Below are 22,868 nucleotides of genomic sequence, written 5' to 3' on the forward strand. Positions count from 1 at the left end.
AATCAATCTTCCCAGGTTTTCTTCTGCCTGCTACTTCTATAGCTTTTCTTCTTCCTACCTAATCACAACCTTTAAATAGAACTCGTGCCACATGTCGAATTTCCCGAGTATCATAATTCTTCCAAGTGGTAAAGACACCTCAAGACAAATGATGGGCATAGAAGCCACAGGGCATAAATATGCAAAGAAGTAAAAAGCTAACCTTTTCAAACAATAAGGCTTCTCTCTCACTTACCAACTTAACATTTCCCTGTATGGCCCCGGAAGATGACTGGTTAGCCAGAGATGGGTAAGATTCCTCAAGGGAGGAACAACCTAAGACAGTCACAGTCGCAGGGGGCCATCTGGTGAGAAAATGGGGAGCAGCAGAGGTGAGGCTTAGAACCTCACCCCCCTCTTCTGAGAGAAATCTTCTGCACACATGGATGTTTATTGCCCTCGTCTAGCTCAGATTAACACATAGTCTACAGGCACACACCTGATCATCTACATTTGCTCTCTTACAACACTAAACTATGTTTTCTACCTTTATCTCGTATCTACCTACCACTTCAGCATTTTATTAAAAATAATAGAGAAATGTGGTATCCACATGTAAATCAAGTTTAAAAACCAAATGAATATTCATATTTGAACTGACTGTTTATAGTTCATAATGCATGAACAAAACTGAAAGCTTCTGTGATGACTGCCCTTGCAGTGTTCACCATGTAACTTATTCACTATGTAAGAATTTGTACTCCATGTAAGAATTTGTTCGTTATGCATCAGAAGATTGGAGACTGATGAAAATTAGGCTTGGGGTGGATTAATGATTGTGCATTGAGCATTGACTCCCCTTTACAGAATTTTATTGTTGTTAACAACCATTTGACCATTTGATCAATAAATATGAGAGATGCCCTCACAAAAATATGTATATATATATATATATATATATATATATATATATGTATATGTATATATATATAAACACACTTCCAATTATAAAATAAATAAGTAACCGGGATGTAATGTATAGCATAAGGAATATAGTCAAAATATTGTAACAACTTGGTATGGTGATAGCTGGTACCTAGAATTATCATGTATATAAATGTTGAATCACTGTGTTGTACACCTGAAACTAATGTAATACTGTGTGTCAACTACCCTTCAATAAAAAAAAAAAAAAAAAGAATATACATAATAGTCACAGATAATATAAACAAAATAAGACCCAAAATACAGGGAAAATATACCATTTAATATGTTATTCATCTGACTTGTATATCTGAAATTATAATGTAAATGTGTAAGTCAAGTGACTGAATGACATAAGGGACAGAACTGATTAGGAAGGCAGTGTGGGTATGTGATGATGGGGCAATAAACTTCCTTAATTGCCTAGGTGGATCTCAACCATCAATATGAATGAAACTTTTGACCACCATACTAACAGTGTTTCTAATTTTTAATTTCTTCATTGGCACCTAGACCCTTTCCCCTACTGCCTGGCTAAAATTTTTTAGGTCTCTCTGAGTTCAGGAACCTGTATTATGATTCTATGTGATTCTATGTCAGAGAGTTACACTCATTAAGTAACCTAGGGAAATGCAAGTATTTCTGAAATAAGTTGAACACTACTTAAATAACTACAGTGAGAATTTTTGCATAAAGTAAGTGAGTTTTATGATACAGAGACTACACTCTACTTCACAAACAACAACCTCTGTATGGAATAGTTCAATTTAAAACAGCTTGTCTCAAATATGCCATTAGCCAGGAGGAAGTAAGTCCTGACATAGAATGAAGTGGTTTTGCTCTAATAGGAGGGAGAAAAGGCTACAATCCACAGTCTCTCTGATAAGCAAGTGAAACTGTAGGCACACAGTAGGTAATTTCAGCTTGAAAAAGAAAGTAAAGCAAAAAGTAAAAGACCATAGTCTCTCAAAATGTTGTATGGTGACAGGTCATGGTCAATGGCATAAAAATCTAAGAACACGAAAAGCAGGAATTCCATGACAGATTTCTAGGTACAAATCAACCTGCAAAAACAACAACAGATAGAGAGTCACAACATCAAAGGTAAGTAAGTCATGTTCAAAGGCCAGAAAAAACGCCTGGGAAAGAAGCATATATAAAGTTTAGAATTGGTATTTTTCAGGCCTTGTAAGAATGTACACAAAATGACAGTGCAATTTGAAATAGATATGAGAGTAAGGATGTCGAACCAACTGACCAGAGTAGGCATTAAAGAATACAGCTTAGTCTCAGTACATAGTCAACTCTTGTTTTATTTTTCAGTTCATCTTTACATAGACCTTATATGTGCCAGAGGGAAGATAACTATATACAAAATATAGCCTCTATGTGAAGAAGTTTAGAGAAACACAGAGGAGAAATATAAGTACACACAGTATAAAATATGATATGTTCTGAGACAAGATAGGAAAAAGGACTTGGAAATAACAGGATCAAAATCTCACACAGTCTGGGTGGTAAATGAAGACCTCCTTGAAGAACTGACACCTAAGGAGAGCCCTGAAGGACGGACAGGCATCAGTCAGTCAGAGGATTAGCCCTTGCCAAGGAGACAGCATGTAGAAAATAGGAAGAATTATAATCAGTCAATGTGAGTGGAACTTAAGATCTGAGGAAGAAAGTTCAGGAATTGTGACGGGAGAGAAAATAAGGAAGGTCCTCTCCCTGAAGAGCCTGGCAAGACACACAAAGACACTGATCTTTATCAAGAAACAGTTAACACTGGGAGAGGAGAAGGTTGGGAAGGAGCCTGATCTCACGTTGAGCACATGGCATATGACATGTCTGTGTAACTTGCGACTCCTGATGCATATTAGCAATGCTTTTCATTGGGAATAGTTCTTGCCTTTGGGAGAGGTATCATAAAATGTGGGGGAACAGCAGTACTTCATAGACAAATGGACAGTGAGGAGACTGTGTCAGATACTGAAAAGACAGATCTAAAGATAGGAGAAATTCAGAATGACGACATGGAATTCATTTAGAGAATGATTGAACTTTAATTAAAAACTGTATTGTGGGGATGCCCTGAAAAATGCCTAAAAAAATTGGGCCATGGGCTTCAGCAGTAGTGAAGCTCTCATAGGCATGAGGTAAAGCAGTGGTGGGTTGGAAGTGAAAGTCATGCTTCAGAGGCTTAAATCCTTTACTTAGTAAGGGTAAGAAGAGTAGGTGTAGACACTCTATCTTTTCAAAGGAATTAAAAACATAATGAACTAAAGGCACAGTTTAGAAGACTGTATTTAGTGATATTAAATGTAGTTATATCTTCAGGGGCTTTCAGAGAAATGGGACTACAGTCAATTAAATGCAAAACCACATGAATGCATATGAGGATATTCCTTTTGTGTATATCTTGAACACAATGACTTTTTTACACTACAGATAAAATAGGTGTACATCGGCCACCTTTGGGTTATGAATGAGGAATGCAGGCAGAGAAGAATAAAGAAACAATGGAAAATCTCGGTATCCTGAGTTGTGTATTTTTCTCATTGTTTTGCAGGAGAAATGCATTTCACCCTTAAAACGATCTTCTGATAGTCACAACTGAAGGGAACTCATGTTAACAATGCTCTGGATATGTACCGTATCAAAGGTTTGTTGGATAAAGGATGTTTAATTACACATGAGGTAACATCATCTCTTATTCTCCAAACAGATTTGTCAATTCAGTCCATGTAATGAATTACAGTCAGCTTCATTTTTATATTCTGAAGGTCAAAGAATGATGTGAGAAAAAGTTGGATTGTTTTACAACATGAATTCTGAAAGAATAATCTGCTATTTATACATGGAATTCAAGAAGACTTTTGGAATACTGGCAATATTCACTATGTTGTAAAAGGAGAAAATTAATGTACTTGGTTTGCTTGGCTTTTATATGCATAGCCTTTGCTGCAGAATTTGAATATCTGCCTCCTCCTAAACTCTCTTTGATTTTTACATGCTTACTGAGTAGAGTTCAAAAGTCAGTGATGACAAACTACACAGAAATAACAACTTTTATCCTGTTGGGACTCACAGATGATCCTCAACTGCAAATCCTGCTTTTTATCTTCCTATTTCTCACCTACATCTTGAGTGTAACAGGGAACCTGACTACTATCACCCTCACATTGGCGGACTCTCATCTGAAAACCCCTATGTACTTTTTCCTCAGAAATTTTTCCTTCTTAGAAGTGTCATTTACCACTGTTTGTATTCCTAGATTCCTGTACAGCATGTCAACTGGGGACAATACCATTACCTACAGTGCTTGTGCAAGTCAAATATTTTTTGTTATTCTCTTTGGAGCAACAGAATTTTTTCTCCTGGCAGCCATGTCCTATGACCACTACATTGCTATCTGTAAACCCCTGCATTACATGACCATCATGAACAGTAGGGTCTGTACCTTATTAGTCCTCTGCTGTTGGGGGTCTGGCTTGGTGATCATTCTCCCACCCCTTAGCTTGGGCCTCCAGCTTGAATTCTGTGACTCTAATGCAATTGATCATTTTAGTTGTGATGCAGGTCCCCTCCTAAAGATTTCATGCTCAGATACATGGGTAATAGAACAAGTGGTTATCCTTGTGGCTGTATTTGGACTCATCATCACCCTAGTGTGTGTGATTCTGTCCTACACACATATCATCAGGACAATTCTCAGGTTCCACTCTGTCCAACAGAGAAAAAAGGCCTTTTCCACCTGCTCTTCCCACATGATTGTGGTTTCCATCGCCTACGGCAGCTGCATCTTCATCTACATCAAGCCCTCGTCAAAGGAGGAGGTGGCCGTAAACAAAGGCATCTCAGTGCTCACTACATCTGTTGCCCCCTTGTTGAGACCCTTCATTTACACCCTGAGGAACAAGCAAGTGAAACAAGCTTTTAATGACTCCATAAAGAGAACTATATTTTTCTCAAAGAAATCAAAGTTTTGATGAATCAAAGTAAAATGAAAGAAGAAAGTCCTGTAAATGTTTAACCTACAGCTGATAACTTATTTCAATGCTTCGTGCCTATAATTCAGTCAAATTAACTTTATCAGAGACATGTAATACTGCATCCTACTTTCACCTTAACCAAATTCTTCTCCTTTCAAACCAACCTCATAAGTGATGTTTTCCCTTATTGTGAAATTATGAAATATATTTCCAAGTAATTAAATTTGTTCTTTTCTTACTCAAACTTTTTCTCAGTGCTCTGGTTCAGGAAGGATAGTAATAATATTTAAAAGTGTATAGATTATCTAGGAGATACATTATGTGGTAATAGTACTAGTTTCTCTTCAAAGGAAAGTTATCAGGATTATCCTAAATAGTAACAGAGTGCATGTCAATGAAGAAAGGAAAGAAGAAAGAAAGGTGGAAAAAGGAGGGACAGAGGAGGGAGGAAGGAGAAAAATAGAGAGAGAGGCAACAAACAAGGAAGCACAAAAAAGGAGAAAGAGGCTTCTACTGATAATGCTCCCACCTTCTAAATTATTATCTTTAAAATTAAATCATTACTTCTATTGGCTAACAGACAAGAGGCACAAAGAATTAGTTGTTTAAGAAAAGTTGAAAATATTACCTTTGATATTAAATTTAAAACTAAGGGATTATTTATCTTAAAACTTAAAAGTAGGCTTTGAAATAGCCATTTAACGCTCTTTTAAATTATTTCTATGGCACGATTTTGAGAACAATTGTTTTTTTGAAACTAATAATGATACATCAAACTCTTTTCAGTTATTACTATTTATGCCCTTGCCAATCCTATAAATATGTTTCAGTTGTATCAAAATGCAGACAGAAGAAGATTATGTAGATTGATCCACACATTGTAGGGAGCAAATCATGAAGCCTGATTCTGATTTCAAGGCATGTTCAGCCCACTCCTGTCCACTGCCTTTCAAGCAGCAGTGTGGTTTGGAGAGGGCAGGATGGGAAAAGGACACTGGAATTGGGAGTATACCAGCTGTCATACTAGCAGGGTGCTCTCTCTGCAGTAATGCACTCCTGGTTTATCAATGCACTCCTGGTGTCTTGTTATCTTTGCATATTAAGTTATTTTATTGACATAGAGGAAGAAAATTAAATTGATTCAACATTTTGAAATTTATGTAATAGATTTTACATACTATAATCTGTCCTGTGGTATCATATATAAGACTTTATGTTTTAATTAGGGGAAAGATGAGATATTGCAGTTATCACCTCACTGCCAACTTTGAAGCATATTTATTATCAGCATGACCTCCTGGAGCATTCACCAAAGAGCTCTTATGTACTGAAATCACTCTGAGAAATATTTCAATTAAGAAATTGGCACAAGAGTCTCTAAAATATTTATAATCAGGACCAAAGCAATTATGTGACATTTCATAATGTATCTCATTTGATGACATGTTCATAATTAGTGAATGTAACTGTTATTTTTGATATATTTGTAAAGAAGAATTAAATAATTTTTAATTACTGAATTGAGATAATGAGCTGTAAAACCTGTAAGTTAAAATAAGAAAAAGCTCAGGTCATCAGTATGTAAAAGTGAACAACATAGAGGAGTAGGAGCCAAGAAACTAAGCCAGATCGCGTTATCCCAACCTTCTTTACTGTGGAGTTAAAAATATTATATCCACAAATAAATGCAAAGCAATTATAATTAGTCATTATATTGAAGCACTGCAATTTCACTCAGGGGTGTGAAGTAGCATTATCTTAAACTGGAGGTAAAAGACGTGCAGTGGTGGGAGTATTAAAGTTTGAAATAAAAGAAAGAAAGCCATTAATACCAAGCAGCTCCATTATTTGGGGTGATTTACTAGTGCCTCATTTATTTTTTCTTCTATAGTGTTTAGCCTGATTATACATGATCTTTGTGGTCTTCATTGGCATTTGTACAGTTGAAGGAGCAGACTCCCCTTCCAGTTTATGCAGACGTGGACTGGGAAAGCCCTTCACCAGTCAGCCACCCAGAGGTTCTGGGCTCACATCTGGGTCCTCGGGTGGGCTTGTGCTGGAGTCTGTGGAGGGGGCTGGCTTTTCAGTTGGTTCAGCAGTGGGTGAGCCGGCTCCTTGGGGGCTGACCTGGTGCTGGAGTGGGGCATGAACCTGAGGCATGGGAATCTGTGCGGGCCATCCTGCTGCTGGGATCCCCTGGAGTGGTGTGGCACCTGTGCCTATGGGGACAGGCCTCATCTGGGACTGGTACTACAGGATACTTAGTCCCGTATCCTGGGTTAACATGGTTTGTCCTGCTGCTTGGGTGGGCCTGGAAGCTGAGTCTGCAGGGGCCTTCCTGGGCCTGGGGACACAGTGCAGGGCTGGAGCTTAGGGCCACGGGGCTGGCTGGGGGCTGAGGTGAGCCTGGAGCCTGGGCTGTGGCTAGAACTTTTTTAGAACTTTTTGTTGTATCTTTTTGTTTTACCTACTAGGATTGTATGTAATTCCACTCTGCCCTATGCTATTCTTGTCAATCCATCCCTCTCTTTCTGTTGGTTTCAATGCTGGTTGCTGTATGGCTTGCTTTTCAAAAAGAGTAGGAAATCAGTCACTTAAATGCTAACAGGTGATTTTTCTCAGCTCTATGCCTAGCAGCCTGTCCCTCTGTGTTCCTGGAATAGGGGATGGCAGAGTGACTGGGACATAAGCCCTCTCTGTCTTTGTTTCCCTGTGATTCTTCTAAACTAAAAAACACTCTCACCAAGTACACCAGCTATGCAAACAGCACTATTCTTGTTAGTTAACACATTCTATCATCTCCTCAGCATTCGGTCTCCCCTCCAGCAAGGCAAGGATTTCCACCAAGTGGGCAGACAGTCATGAAGTGGGGACTCAGGTACTTAGGGCATTGAATCTTCCAGTCCAACCTGTAATTTTTTTATATCCCCTTCCAAAACTACTTTTATTGAGGTAAAATTTACATAACATAAAACTCACCATTTAACGATTTTCCTCATTCAGTGCAGTGCCTGTTAGTACCTTCACAAAGTGTACAATTATCACCGTCATCTCATTTCACAACCTTTTCATCATCTCTTCCAAAAGATGCTCCATAGCTCTTTTGCAGTAACCCCCTGGTGCTCCCTACCTCCAGCTCCTAGCAAGCATTAATGTGCTTTCTGTCTCTTGAATTTGCCATTCTAGACATTTCTTATTGTGGGTAAAATTGTAATATTCCAGACTTTCTCACCTGGCTTTAGTGCATCTCCATATGAACAGGCATTCCTAAGGGCTGGAGAGTAGTAGTTCATCTTCGTATCAGTGGATAATTACCAGGGCGACCGAGGGATTATCTGATCCTGAGAGGTTGGGGGAAGGTCTCTCTTGCTTCTGCTTTAGCAGGAGAGAAATGGCCTCTGGACAGTAGTTTAAAGCAGTAAATGGGTTTTAAGCTTTATTTCTCCCTTTGACTGATTTCGGTTTTAGAGGTATTTTGCCCGGGATTTCCTCTCCCTACAGTTACACATATAAATTGAATCATATGATATGTGTGGCCTTTTTTGTCTGGTTCCTCTCACTCATTATAATGTTTTCAAGTTTCATCTGTGTTGTAGAATCTATAGGTACTTCATTCATTTTATGGATGAATAATATTCCATCGTGTGTATACTGCATCGGGTATACTGCATTATGCTTATCCATTCAGCATTTGATAAACATTTAAGTTTTTTCCACATTTTGTTTAGTATGAACAATGCTGCTATGAACGTTTGTGGACCACATTTTCTTTGAATCACAGAACATTTATAGGTTTTCCTAATATTTGAGGAAATGATGATGATATTAAAGAAGCATTAAAAAACTGAAGGGATGACCTTGTTCATTCCATTGTTTTCCAAGTTAGCAATGTTACTTTGCCAATGGAAATATAAATAAATTATATTTGATTTAAAATGCATTCATGTGCTTTGTACCTGGAAATCTTCGTAAAGAATATTATAATTAATATATTACTATTACATGCTGTTATTATCTGTATGTGTTCTTTACCCAAAAACCAAGGGAATTAATTAATAAGAATGAATTTAATCTAACAACAGTTTCACATTAAAAGCAAAATAATAGTGAAAACTTCAATCAGTGTAAGATCATATGGTTGCTGATTGAAAATCAATGCATCCCTTCCGAGTTATGAGAATGTCTGAGCACAGGGAAATCCTTCCCATGTGCTGTGCAACATCCAAGCTGCTCAATAAAATCCAACTTCTGGGGCACAAAAAGTTCTAATATCCCAACTTTTGTTTATTACTGTGAAATTCTGACCCCCTAATGAGTCAATGACTATGGTATTGAATAGCTTTCAGTCACTGTTCGGTCAGCTGCTCACAAATGAAGGAAGGACCTGGGAATTTCCGTACAGTCCATAGTCCATCATGAACACCCACACAAGGCAAGTCCCCAAGAGTGGGTTGATTTATATTGTGAGGATGGTTGCCTAGGTCTGAACTTGCTCTTTTGTAACATTTTTGTAATTTTAAACTTGTGGAAATGTTCCAAAAATAGTAAAAGTATTTGATATGCCCTTTATCTAGAGCCACATTTGTTTTTCGTATGATTTACTTATCATTCTCTGTCCATCTCTCTCTTCTTTTGCATGTATATAAATACAATTTTTAATATTTTATATACAAATACTAATATTGTAAATATAAATATATACATATGTCTATGTTTTTCTGAACATGGGAAGTTGGATTTTGCTTGTCTATCCCTAACTACCTCGCTACCTCATGGTATGTTTCCTAATGAGATCATTATGTTACATAACAAAACTATAATGATCAAAATCGGAAAATATGACATTGATATATTATCTAAATCTTATCCATATTAAAATTTTATAAATTTTCCCAGGAATGATTTTTATGTCTTTTTATTTCCTCCAGGCCTAGCATAATGCAGGGTTGCACATGGCATTTAGTTTTCATTTCTGCTTAACTCTGTTCATCTGAACAGTTCCTCAGTCCCCTTTTCACCTTATCTTCTTCAGGTTTTCTTTTTTACCCATGCAGAACATTACATTTTAATAACTTTACTTATCTATTTACAAGTTCTGAAGTTTTACTTCTTGCTTTGACTAAAAACGAGAAACATCGGAGCACTAACTGACTCCTCTTTAGGAAAAAAGGGACACATGTAAAGCTTGGAAAGTCACGGTTCGCCCTCCCAGTTTTGGGGGGAATGAATTCATATATATATTTATATATATCTATGAATATATTTATATTTCAAGCACTCATTTGAATTTTGAGAAATTGATATTTGATATCATATACTGTAGGAAACTTGTACAATATTAAAAACCCATGTTTGTATGACACATCATAAAATTCATCACATGTTCCCATTTATTCAATGCATTCATTGACACATTCAAGAGATTAAACATGTGTATATATTCTTGAAAGAGATCGTGTGAGAAATCAACTTCTTGTGTATTAAATCATGTCCATCCTCTACCACAGTATTAAAAATCTACCCAACACCATATCAAATCATTCATGTGAAATGTGATTCATTTGAAAAGAAATTATGCTTTCTTATTATACTTTCAATTGACATTTCAAAAAATTACTTTACTGGGGCGGAGCCAACATGGCGACATGAGTAGGACAGTGGGAATCTCCTCCCAAAAACATATATATTTTTGAAAATACAACAAATACAACTAATCCTAAAAGAGAGACCAGAAGACACAGGACAACAGCCAGACTACATCCACATGTGCGAGAGCCCAGCACCTGGTGAAAGGGGTAAGATACAACCCCTGGCCCGGCAGGACCCAAGCACACCTCCCTCCAGCTCATGGCAGGAGGGAGAGGGAGCCCAGGACTGCTAAACACCCAGCATCAGCCACCCGCACCAATGCGCAGACACAGTGCATGTGTGGAGGGCTGGAAACTAGGGAAATAGGGCGGCAAAACCTCTGAGCAGGTTCTGAAGCTGATGCCCCTGTGACAAAGAAAAGCGAGTGCTTTTTGAAAGTCTTAAAGGGACAGGGACTTAACAGCTAGACAGAAACAACACAGGCCACAGCCCAGTGGCTGGAAATAACAGGGAAAACTGGGTGCACTAACCCCCTGAGCAACAGCTCTGAGACCTATCACGGAAGTAAACAACCAAACACCACCCCGCCCATTACCCCTCCAGGCACTGAGAAAGCAGAGAAACAGTCTAAGGCAAACCCTGCCCACAGAAAGGGAGATCTCTCCATATAGGCTGTGCAAGACACAAAGACCCTGCCTACACGCAATTACCCAACACAAGCCACTAGGGGTCGCAGTTGTCCCAGTAAAGAAAGGCCAGTAGCAAGTGAAAAGTTTGGCCCTCCCAGCTGACAGTCAATAGCGCCTGTCAACATGAAAAGGCAAAAAAATATGATCCAGACAAGACTAACCCAGACAGCTTCGGCATCTGCTACATCTTCCCCTAAGAAGGAACCTGGGGAGATAGATTTAACCAGTCTTCCAGAAAAAGAATTCAAAACAAAAGCCATAATCATGCTGATGGACTTGCAGAGAAATATGCAAGAACTAAGGAAGGAGAATACAGAAATAAAACAAGCTCTGGAAGGATGTCCAAACAGAATGGACAAGATGCAAGAGACCATTAATGGACTAGAAAACAGAGAACAGGAATGCAGAGAAGCTGATACAGAGAGAGATAAAAGGATCTCCAGGAATGAAAGAATTTTAAGAGAGCTGAGTGACCATTCAAAATGGAACAATATCCACATTATAGGGGTACCAGAAGAAGAAGAGAGAGAAAAAGGGATAGAAAGTGTCTTTGAAGAAATAATTGCCGAAAACTTCCCCAAACTAGGGGAAGAAATGGCCTCTCAGACCACAGAGGTACACAGAACTCCCATGACAAGGGATCCAAGGAAGGCAACACCAAGACACATAATAATTAAAATGGCAAAGATCAAAGACAAGGACAAAGTATTAAAGGCAGCCAGAGAGGAAAAAAAGGTTACCTACAAAGGAAAACCCATCAGGCTATCATCAGACTTCTCAACAGAAACCCTACAGGCCAGAAGAGAATGGCAGCATATACTTAATGCAATGAAACAGAAGGGCCTCGAACCAAGACTACTGTATCCAGCATGAATATCATTCAAATATGAAGGAGGGATTAAACAATTCCCAGACAAGCAAAAGTTGAGGGAATTTGCCTCCCACAAACCACTTTTACAGAACATCCAACAGGGAATGCTCTAGATAGGAGCACTCCTAGGAACAGCACAGAACAAAACACCCAACATATGAAGAAGGGAGGAGGAGGAATAAGAAGGGAGAGAAATAAAGAATCATCAGACCGCATTTATAATAGCTCAACAAGCGAGTTAAGTTAGACAGTAAGATAGTAAAGAAGCTAACCCTAAACCTTTGGTAACCACAAACTTAAAGCCTGCAATGGCAATAAGTTCATACCTTTCAATAATCACCCTAAATGTAAATGGATTGAATGCACGAATCAAAAGACACAGAGTAATAGAGTGGATAAAAAAGCAAGATCCATCCATATGCTGCTTACAAGAGACTCACGTCAAACCCAAAGACATGCAAAGACTTAAAGTCAAGGGATGGAAAAAGATATTTCATGCAAACAAAAAAAAGAATAAAGGAGGTGTTGCAATTCTGGTATCAGACCAAACAGACTTCAAAATAAAGAAAGTAACAAAAGACAAAGAAGGACATTACATAGTCATAAAGTGCTCAGTCCAACAAGAAGCTATAATCATTATAAATATATATGCACCCAATACAGGATCACCAACATACGTGAAACAAATACTAACAGAACCAAAGGAGGAAATAGAATGCAGTGCATTCACTCTAGGAGACTTCAACACACCACTCACTAAAAAGGACAGATCCACCAGACAGAAAATAACTAAGGACACAGAGGCACTGAACAACACACTGGAACAGATGGACCTAATAGACATGTACAGGACTCTACATCCAAAAGCAACAGGATACACATTCTTCTCAAGTGCACATGGAACATTCTCCAGAATAGATCACATACTAGGACACAAAATGAGCCTCAGTAAATTCCAAAAGATTGAAATCCTACCAACCAACTTTTCCGACCACAAAGGCATAAAACTAGAAATAAACTGTACAAAGAAAGCAAAGAGGCTCACAAACACATGGAGGCTTAACAACACGCTCCTAAATAATCAATGGATTAATGACCAAATCAAAATGGAGATCCAGCAATATATGGAAACAAACGACAACAACAAAACTAAGCCCCAAGTTCTGCGGGACACAGCAAAAGCAATCTTAAGAGGAAAGTATATAGCAATCCAAGCATATTTTAAAAAGGAAGAACAAACCCGAATGAATGGTCTAATGTCACAATTATCGATATTGGAAAAAGAAGAACAAATGAGGCCTAAGGTCACCAGAAAGAGGGACATAATAAAGATCAGAGAAGAAATAAATAAAATTGAGAAGAATAAAACAATAGCAATAATCAGTGAAACCAAGAGCTGGTTCTTCGAGAAAATAAGCAAAATAGATAAGCCTCTAGCCAGACTTATTAAGAGGTAAAGAGAGTCAACACAAATCAACAGTATCAGAAACGAGAAAGGAAAAATCACAATGGACACCACAGATATACAAAGCATTATTAGAGAATACTGTGAAAACCTATACACTAACAAGCTGGGAAACCTAGGAGAAATGGACAACTTCCAAGAATAATAAAACCTTCCAAGACTGACCCAGAAAAAAACAGAACATCTAAACAGACCAATTACCAGCAACGAAATTGAAGCGGTAATCAAAAAACTACCAAAGAACAAAACCCCCGGGCCAGATGGATTTACCTCGGAATTTTATCAGACATACAGGGAAGACATAATACCCATATTCCTTAAAGTTTTCCAAAAAATAGAAGAGGAGGGGATACTCCCAAACTCATTCTATGAAGCTAAGATCACCCTAATACCAAAACCAGGCAAAGACACCACCAAAAAAGAAAACTACAGACCAATATCCCTAATGAACTTAGATGCAAAAATACTCAGCAAAATTTTAGCAAACCGAGTTCAAAAATACATCAAAAGGATTGTACACCATTACCAAGTGGGATACATCCCAGGAATGCAAGGATGGTACAACATTTGAAAGTCCATCAACATCATCCACCACATCAACAAAAAGATAGACCAAATGATTTCACTCATCTGTGGAGTATAAGAACAAAGGAAAAACTGAAGGAACAAAACAGCAGCAGAATCACAGAACTCAAGAATGGACTAGCTGTTACCAAAAGGAAAGGGACTGGGGAGGATGGGTGTGTAGGGAGGGATAAGGAGGGGGAAGAAGAACAGGCGTATTAAGATTACCATGCATGGGGGTGGTGGGAGAAAGGAGAGGGCTGTACAACACAGAGAAGACAAGTAGTGATTCTACAACATTTTGCTATGCTGAAGGACAGTGACTGTTAAGGCGTTTATAGGGGGGACCTGGTATATGGGAGAGCCTAGTAAAGTTAATATTCGTCATGTAAGTATAGATTAATGATAAAAAAAATAAAGCAGTTCCTTTATGGTGACTTCCAATAAGTTCTACACAATGGTACAAAGGGCATATAAATGTGTAGGGAAAGGGTCTGTTTGTGTTTATACAGAGGATCAAAGCCTAATTTGGGTACCCAGAAAATGAACTAAGATACAATATGAAGAAGAACTTCCAACATCAGCACTCTCTGTAAGACTCATACCAGAAGATGATCATCAAAAAACCCCAACAAAGATCCACGCACTGCTACAGCTGTAGATGCCCTCATCCCACCGGTTCCTGGACTTGCCGTGGGAATGAAGAAGGAGATATCTAAGCTGGCCTGTGCATACAGTAAAACAACAAATCTGACTGGATCTATACTGTTGGAACTCAACCAAGAATTAGGCGAAGAGCAAATTGTAGCACTCCAAATCTTACAACCACAGACTATCTACTGTTAAAAGAACATATGGGATGTGAACAGTCCCCAGGAATGGGTTGTTTTAATTCGTCTGATTTCTCTCAGACTGTTCAAGTTCAGTTGGACAATATCCACTATATCATAGATAAGTTTTCACAAATGCCTAAGGTGCCTAACTGGTTTTCTTGGTTTCACTGGAGATGGCTGGTAATTATAGGTCTGCTTTGGTTATGTAACTGTACTCCTATTATGTTAATGTGTGTGCGCAATTTAATCAGTAGTTAAAACCTATACATGCTGAAGTTACTCTACAAGAAGATATGTCAAAGAAATAATCAATCTTCCCAAGTTTTCTTCCGTCTACTACTTCTATAGCTTTTCTTCTTCCTTCCTAATAACAACCCCTAAGTAGAATTCGTGCCTCATATCGAATTTACCGAGTATCATAATTCTTCCAAGTGGTAAAGATACCTCAAGACAAATGCAGGGCATAGAAGCCACAGGGCATAAATCTGTAAAGAAGTAAAAAGCTAACCTTTTCAAACAATATTGCTTCTCTCTCACTTACCAACTTTACATTTCCCTGTCTGGCCCCGGAAGATGACTGGTTAGCCAGAGATGTGTAAGATTCTTCAAGGGAGGAAATACCTAAGACAGGCACAGTCGCAGGGGGGCCATCAGTTGAGAAATTGGGAATCAACTGAGGTGAGGCTTAGAACCTCACCACCCCTTTTCTGAGAGAAATCTTCTACATCCGTGGATGTTTTATTGCCCTTGTCTAGCTTGGATTAACACATAGTCTACAGGAACACACCTGATCATCTACATTTGCTCTCTAACAACACTAAAATATGTTTTCTACCTTTATCTTGTATCACCTACCACTTCAGCATTTTATTAAAACAATAATAAAAAAGAGAGAAATGTGGTATCCACATATAAATCAAGTATAAAAATCAAATGAATATTCATATTTGAACTGACTCTTTAAAGTTCATAATGCATAAGCAAAACCGAAAGTTTCTGTGATGACTGCACTTGTACTGTTCACCATGTAAGAAATTATTCACTATGTAAAAATTTGTTCTCCATGTAAGAACTTGTTCGTTATGCCTCAGAAGATTGGAGACTGATGAAAATTAGGCTTGGGGTGGATTAATGATTGTTCATTGAGCATTGACTCCCCTTTACAGAATTTTATTGTTGTTAACAACCATTTGATCAATAAATATGAGAGATGCCCTCACAAAAAAAAAAAGAAAAAAAAAGTACACACTTCCAATTGTAAAATAAATAAGTAACCAGGATGTACTATATAGCATAAAGAATATAGTCAAAATATTGTAACAACTTGGTATGGTGATAGCTGGTACCTAGAATTATCATGTATATAAATGTTGAATCACTGGGTTGTACACCTGAAACTAATGTAATACTGTGTGTCAACTACCCTTCAATAAAAATTAATTATCTACACAAAAAAAACTACTTTACAAAATTATCCTCTAATAATTCTTTTAAAGTATGAGATCTCTTAGAACAATAAAACATTTAATAAATGACAAAGTTCAATATACCCAAGAATTTTAAGGAACTTAACTTTGAAAAAAATATGTACATTTACTTGTTATTTAGTAGATACATCTCTCCAAAAAATTTATATTCCATGATACAAACAAAACCCTCATTTTGCTCTAATACTATTTTAGAGAAAATCCATTTTGCAATTTTATGTTTCTAATATAGAAAGGTTTCACTTTTAACCAGAAAGTTAAAGTGAGAAAGACAGAATGGAAAGAGTTTCTTATCTCAGGTGAACTTAAGTGATCCAAATAATTAAAAATTAGAGATTATTTCTTTAACTAGAAGAGTCAAAATAATTTTCTTCAGTATTCTCTTTATATTTTCATGTTATTATATCAATAAATAGTATTAATTATCTAAAGTAGGAAATATCTTCCTAAATACATGTCTGAAGGCTTCTTTAACTTGCTGGTTTCTCAGGGTATAAATGAAAGGGTTCAACAAAGGAGCAACTGAAGTATTGAGCAAAGCTAATCCTTTGCTTAAAATGGCTCTTTTGTTTGCTGATGGCTTTATGTACATGAATATGCAACTACCATAAGTGATGGATACAACAATCACGTGAGAAGTGAAGGTAGAAAAGGCTTTCTTCTGCTGCTGAGCTGAAGGGAATTTTAGGATTGTCTTGATGATGTAAGAGTAAGAAAGGATGACTAATAACAACGTGACAATGAGGATCATTGCAGCCAAGAAAAATACAATCAGTTCTAGTAAATGTGTGTCTGAGCAAGAAAGTTGCAGGACAGGAGAAATGTCAGAAATGAAGTGATCAATGATGTTTGAAGCACAGAAATCCAGGTTAAGAACCCAAATCAATAGAGGGAAAATAACCAGCAATCCGGTTACCCAAGAAGTGAGTACAAGCTGATGACAAACTGTACTGCTCATGGCGGCTGTGTAATGCAAAGGTTTGCAAATGGCAACATAGCGGTCATAGGACATAGCTGCCAGAAGGAAAAATTCTGTACCCACCAAGAACAGGTAAAAAAATATCTGAGATATATAGTCATTATAGGAAATGGTCTTTTGCCTGGTAACAATGGTGATCAGGAATCTGGGGATGCAGACACTTGTGAATGAAATTTCCAAGAAAGAGAAATTCTGGAGGAAGAAATACATTGAGGTCCTGAGGTGGGAATCCAGTAGAGTGAGGGCGATGATGATTAAGTTTCCTATCATGCTCATCATCAAGGAGAAATACAAAGACTACAATCTGTAACTGAGCATTATCTGTCAGTCCCAAAAGGATAAACTCCATCATCCTTTTAAGGTTCTTCATTTCTCTTTGGTGATTTCAAACCAATTCTAGAAATAATAAGATACAAAAACAAGAAACTACATGAGCAGCTTTATGTCCAGGAAATGATATATATAAAAGGACCCAAATTCACAAACACACCCATTTACAAGGTAATGCTTCATGATGTTGAAGATACGATCTAATATGTGCAACAGACAGTATTGAATAAGAACACCACAGAAGTCAACTGAGTTTTAGAAATTGACATGCAAACTCTTTAAAGTTATTTTTCAACTTTACTTGCAAACTTCCAGTCATTGTAACTAGTTCCAAATTTGTCCATTTGTTAAGTAAATTAGATGCAATCTTGGTTCAGGTTTCAAAAATGATTCATTCTTTTTTTAATTATTAACTTCATCAAAATAAAATTGTTCCAGTGTAATGAACAAGACCTACAGTTAAATTTAGAAACTTCAAATTTCATGTTAATGTGACATTAATTTAAAGCCTCCTCAAATTTCTTTATAACATGACTGTTAAAGACAAAGAAAAGGAAAAAGAAAAAAAGAGTGTAAGCATGTAATACCATGACAAAATAAGTACTAATTGAATATAGGAAAAATTGAAAAAATGTATAGCAGACATAAGCACATTACAAAAAATTAATAATATCTATTAAGATGTTAACATTTTGACACATGGAACCAAGACTGTAAGAATAAGAGAGAACACAGAAAATGAATTATATCTCTTCACAATCTTTACCTGTTACAAGTATGTAGAATCTAAATCTGCTTTCCATATATAGATGTGTGAGAGTGATAAATCCGTGTTTTATTGTCACATTGTCCATGTCCTCACATTTGCAGCAAGCACTCATACACCTCCTCCGTGACTTTAAATCTAAGGAAGTATTGTTGCAAGAAGTGTGCAGTGATTTACATGAGACCATTGCATTCATACAGTGTTTTATGTTCACATTGGAAGTTTTCAGAATCTCAGATGGCCAATGATGAAAACATAGTGAAAAACAGAGGAGAAGTGTAACAATGGTGGGATCCTTTTAGCAACTAGAAATTGGACTTAAAACTGCGCCACCCCACATGTAATTCAGGTGTGGATCTGAGATGAACATGCTAATGGCGATTGAGACTTCACTTAACGTTAAAGTTTGGACAGTCCTTTTATTGTTTAACAGGAATTTTGAAAGAATATCCAAGATAATGAATGGAAACTATTACAACAATAAGACATTTCAGTAATGTAGACAAAACAAATTTCTAAAGATGAAAAAAATATTTAGAAATTATGTTGGAAAACTTACCTTTCTCAAAAAGCAATTTAACTTTCATATTAAATATTAGATATAAGCTGTATGTCATGGTATAGTTTAAGAGTGAAAGGTAGAAAACAATCTAAATATTTAAAAAACAAGCAGCTCTTTAAATAATTTTATTCATACAGATAATTACATTTTGAAATGAGAACATCAATGAATATATATTCTCATTAAATATTCTAAATGTATTTTATGTACAAAATTCAAATCGTTTATCTAGACTGGCTGCATTTTTATAAATGTCTGCATATGTACATGCAGGTATTATTTCGGCAATATATACAAATACCATAGTAATTAACAATGAAATACTCTTTCAGTGAGATATTACGTTGTTCTTCATTCATATTTTTCATAAAAAATTCAGTCATTCTTTATAACGTTATCAAATAAAATCATCCAATAAAACATTTGGTTTTTTTTCAAACTTCTCTAATTTATTTTTTGAATGCAAAATATAATTGTTAGTTAATTCAAAACACCGATTGGTTATATAGTTTCAATAAAATGAATTTCATGGTGCATTTCACTCTCCTGTTAACCTCAGGAAACCTTTGTAACCATTTTGCAAATTAGGAAAATTATTTCCAAATAAGTTTAGAACATTAGCACTGACAGAAAAAATAAACTACATCATATACCATGTCTTCTCTTTTAAATAAAAAATATTTAAATTACATTCTTACTATTATATTTTGTCAATTTATATCTTTGCCTATTCTGAAGTTTTTCTTCTTTTTATTATTGAAGAAGTACTACCGCTCCTCTTACATGATGTAGCCTATTACCTCATATATGAATTCACAAACCCCACATTAAATAAATGAAAAATTTTATTCCATTGGAAATTAACTGAAATTTTTTCATACCTCTTATTATGTCTTCTCCTCTCTTATTAATTTTCCAATGAAATATCTCCAGGCTGTTGATGAAAACGGTAAACCTTAGGGAAACATAGATGAATCTAAATCTTTCTTCCTTGATCTCACCTTCATAGGGCCCTGTTCATTTTGTTATGTCCTTGCTTGAACATCCACTTTTTCTGCCAAATGTATTGAGAATTCTATAAATTCAGTGTTAGTATCAGAGTAATTTTTAAACCATGAGGCAGGTATTTGTTCTGGAACCAGGGCAGATTTGGTCGTCAATTATAATCAATGGTGAGTTGTCATTGTTCAAAGTGCCAATCAGAATTAGTACTCCAAAAAAAGTTATTTGTTTCTATTTTTAAAAATATATCGAAACGTGAAATCAATTCTGCAAGAAAAATATCCTCCAGCTTATAGTGGATATTTTTGACTTCACTTCTAGAGTTGTTCAGGTTCTTTATCTAGACATAATAAAACGATCATTCCTTCTGCAATTCTACAGTGCAGTGTCTGGTTTAAACCACTGAAGTATTAGAAATGAAGGTGCACATGGAAAATTCAAACTTTATTTTGATTCAGAAAATAGAAAATTGTTTTATTCAAGGAGGAATAATAAAATATCACCTTTAAATTGCTGTTAGTTATTTGTATGTAATTTACATGGTATTTGTGATTAGTCTTAAAGTTTTGAAAGAAAAGTAATACCACTATTTTACTTACCATTAGCAGTACACATTGGGGTATCTTTTTCTAAATTACGTGAGCAGGGACCAACCATAATGAAAGGCAAACATATTCACTGGAAAACAATAGTTAATTCTGTTGGCAGAAAAATTATTATAATCTCTCTGGTTAATTCAAATCAGAAGGCTAAAGTGTGAGTATTTTAATGATATAACTTTTCTTCACTATCACGTATAACTGAACACATAGTATTACCTATGCCTTGGGTAATAAAGATTTCTAGTAAATCTTCATAATGTCAAATAATTTGTATCTTACAAATCCCACCTTACAACATTCATAAAGATTATCATAGCTGAAATGATTAGCTTTAAACTTGGGAAATATTTGCTGATTTCAAATTATTTAAAAGGAGTGAATGCTTCTGTACAGGTAGTCTAAAGGGACAGGGTCTCTAAGGAGATATAGGACAGATAAAATAATACTTAGAAGAGCCTACAAAACACCATTTGGCTTTGTCTTTATCATAAAAACTAAGCTTATTGTTTCAGGCATGATGATATGAAGTACCATTAGGGTTGTCATTAAAAAAATATTTATTTCAAGAAAGATTTGTAGACACTGCAAACTATCAGATTATTTTGGGTCATAGATAATATGTGTCAAGATATCAAGATAATTCCCACTGAGTTTTTTTTCCATATGTGAATCTATTATTAGGAAACAGTGTATGGATATATAACACAAACGCCACTCCCCAAAAGCAACTTTGTTCAATGTTAAGAAAAAAAATGACTTCTTCATAATATTGTGATTTGTGAATGAGCATTTTCTTCAGTGATTTGGGAACATGCACCTAAATGCAACCTTTTTGAAATAGTTCTAATTATTATAACCTGTCATGTATTGAATATTTGCTATGAATGATTAGCATTGTTCTATGAAGTACTATGCTAATCACTGTGCATACAGCACTCAATATAATCATAATAGGCAAAGTGCACATAATTATATACTTTCATTTTGCTGTTGGAAAATCACAAAATTGACAAAGTTTAGAAATTATGGACACAGGATACAATCAGATCTTTGATTCCAAAGTTTAGTTTTTTTACCACTAGGCAATATTTCCAATTAAATGAGTGAATAGTTAGTTGATAGGTAGGTGTTAGGTAGACAGAGGGAATGTAATGACAGACCAACAAGATGGTAGATAGATAGATAAAAAAAAAAAAGAGGAGAGTATTTAATACAGAATATTTTCAACAATCTAATGCCTGATACCATACCTTGAATACAAAAGCTGAGCTTTTTTGAATGAATAAAGATATGATTGAATGATTTACATTCACATATCAATATGCAAAAAAAGAAACTTCACAAGAAATGAACTCATGAAGTTTTGAGCATAGCTTTTAAATTAAATTTTGATTTTTCAACTATATTGTTATATATTTTAAAGTTTTAGAGTTCCATATTACGGGAAAAAACTACAACTTCATATAAATAGAAACAATGAAGTAACAGTTTTTCACACTTAAAAAAACCACAGAGGTAAAACTTTTTAAAAATAATTTTGTATAACTTTTTTTAATTTTTTAATTTTGTTATCATTAATCTAGGGTAAATTTCTAGAAGTGGAATTCCTGGGTCATGCTAAGTCTATTTTGAGCATTTTGAGGAACCTCCATACTGCTTTCCACAATGGTTGAACTAATTTACATTCCCACCAGCAGTGTAGGAGGGTTCCCCTTTCTCCAAAACCTTGCCAACATTTGTTGTTGTTTGTCTTTTGGATGGTAGCCATCCTTACTGGTGTGAGGTGATATCTCATTGTGGTTTTAATTTGCATTTCTCTGATAACTAGCGATGTGGAGCATCTTTTCATGTGTCTGTTGGCCATCTGAATTTCTTCTTTGGAGAACTGTCTGTTCAGCTCCTCTGCCCATTTTTTAATTGGATTATTTGCTTTTTGTTTGTTGAGGTGCATAAGCTCTTTATATATTTTGGATGTCAAGCCTTTATTGGATCTGTCGTTATGAATATATTCTCCCAAACTGTAGGGAACCTTTTTGTTCTATTGATATAGTCCCATTTGTTCATTTTGCTTTTGTTTTCCTTTCCCAGGGAGATACATTCATGAAGAAGTCACTCATGTTTATGTCCAAGAGATTTTTGCCTATGTTTTTTTCTAAGAGTTTTATGGTTTCATGACT

At 36.0% G+C, this 22,868-nt stretch overlaps 1 protein-coding gene and 1 pseudogene across 2 annotated transcripts in view; one reads left to right on the forward strand and one right to left on the reverse strand.

Annotated features, from left to right (window-relative positions):
* The window catches only part of LOC118909968 (olfactory receptor 6C2-like), a 62,721-nt gene extending 57,744 nt beyond the window's left edge, over positions 1 to 4,977 (forward strand). For both annotated transcript variants that reach the window (XM_057486770.1, XM_057486771.1), the window contains one exon: positions 3,530 to 4,977. In XM_057486770.1, coding sequence (XP_057342753.1) covers positions 3,882 to 4,949 — 1,068 coding nt within the window. In that variant the 5' untranslated portion in view covers positions 3,530 to 3,881 and the 3' untranslated portion in view covers positions 4,950 to 4,977. The remainder of the gene's footprint in view (positions 1 to 3,529) is intronic.
* An 11,891-nt stretch (positions 4,978 to 16,868) lies between these two features.
* On the reverse strand, positions 16,869 to 17,802 carry LOC118917434 (olfactory receptor 6C70-like; annotated as a pseudogene).
* Between the last annotated feature and the right edge of the window lie 5,066 nt (positions 17,803 to 22,868).

The sequence above is a fragment of the Manis pentadactyla genome, chromosome 10 (assembly GCF_030020395.1).
Source record: "Manis pentadactyla isolate mManPen7 chromosome 10, mManPen7.hap1, whole genome shotgun sequence".
NCBI lineage: Eukaryota > Metazoa > Chordata > Mammalia > Pholidota > Manidae > Manis > Manis pentadactyla.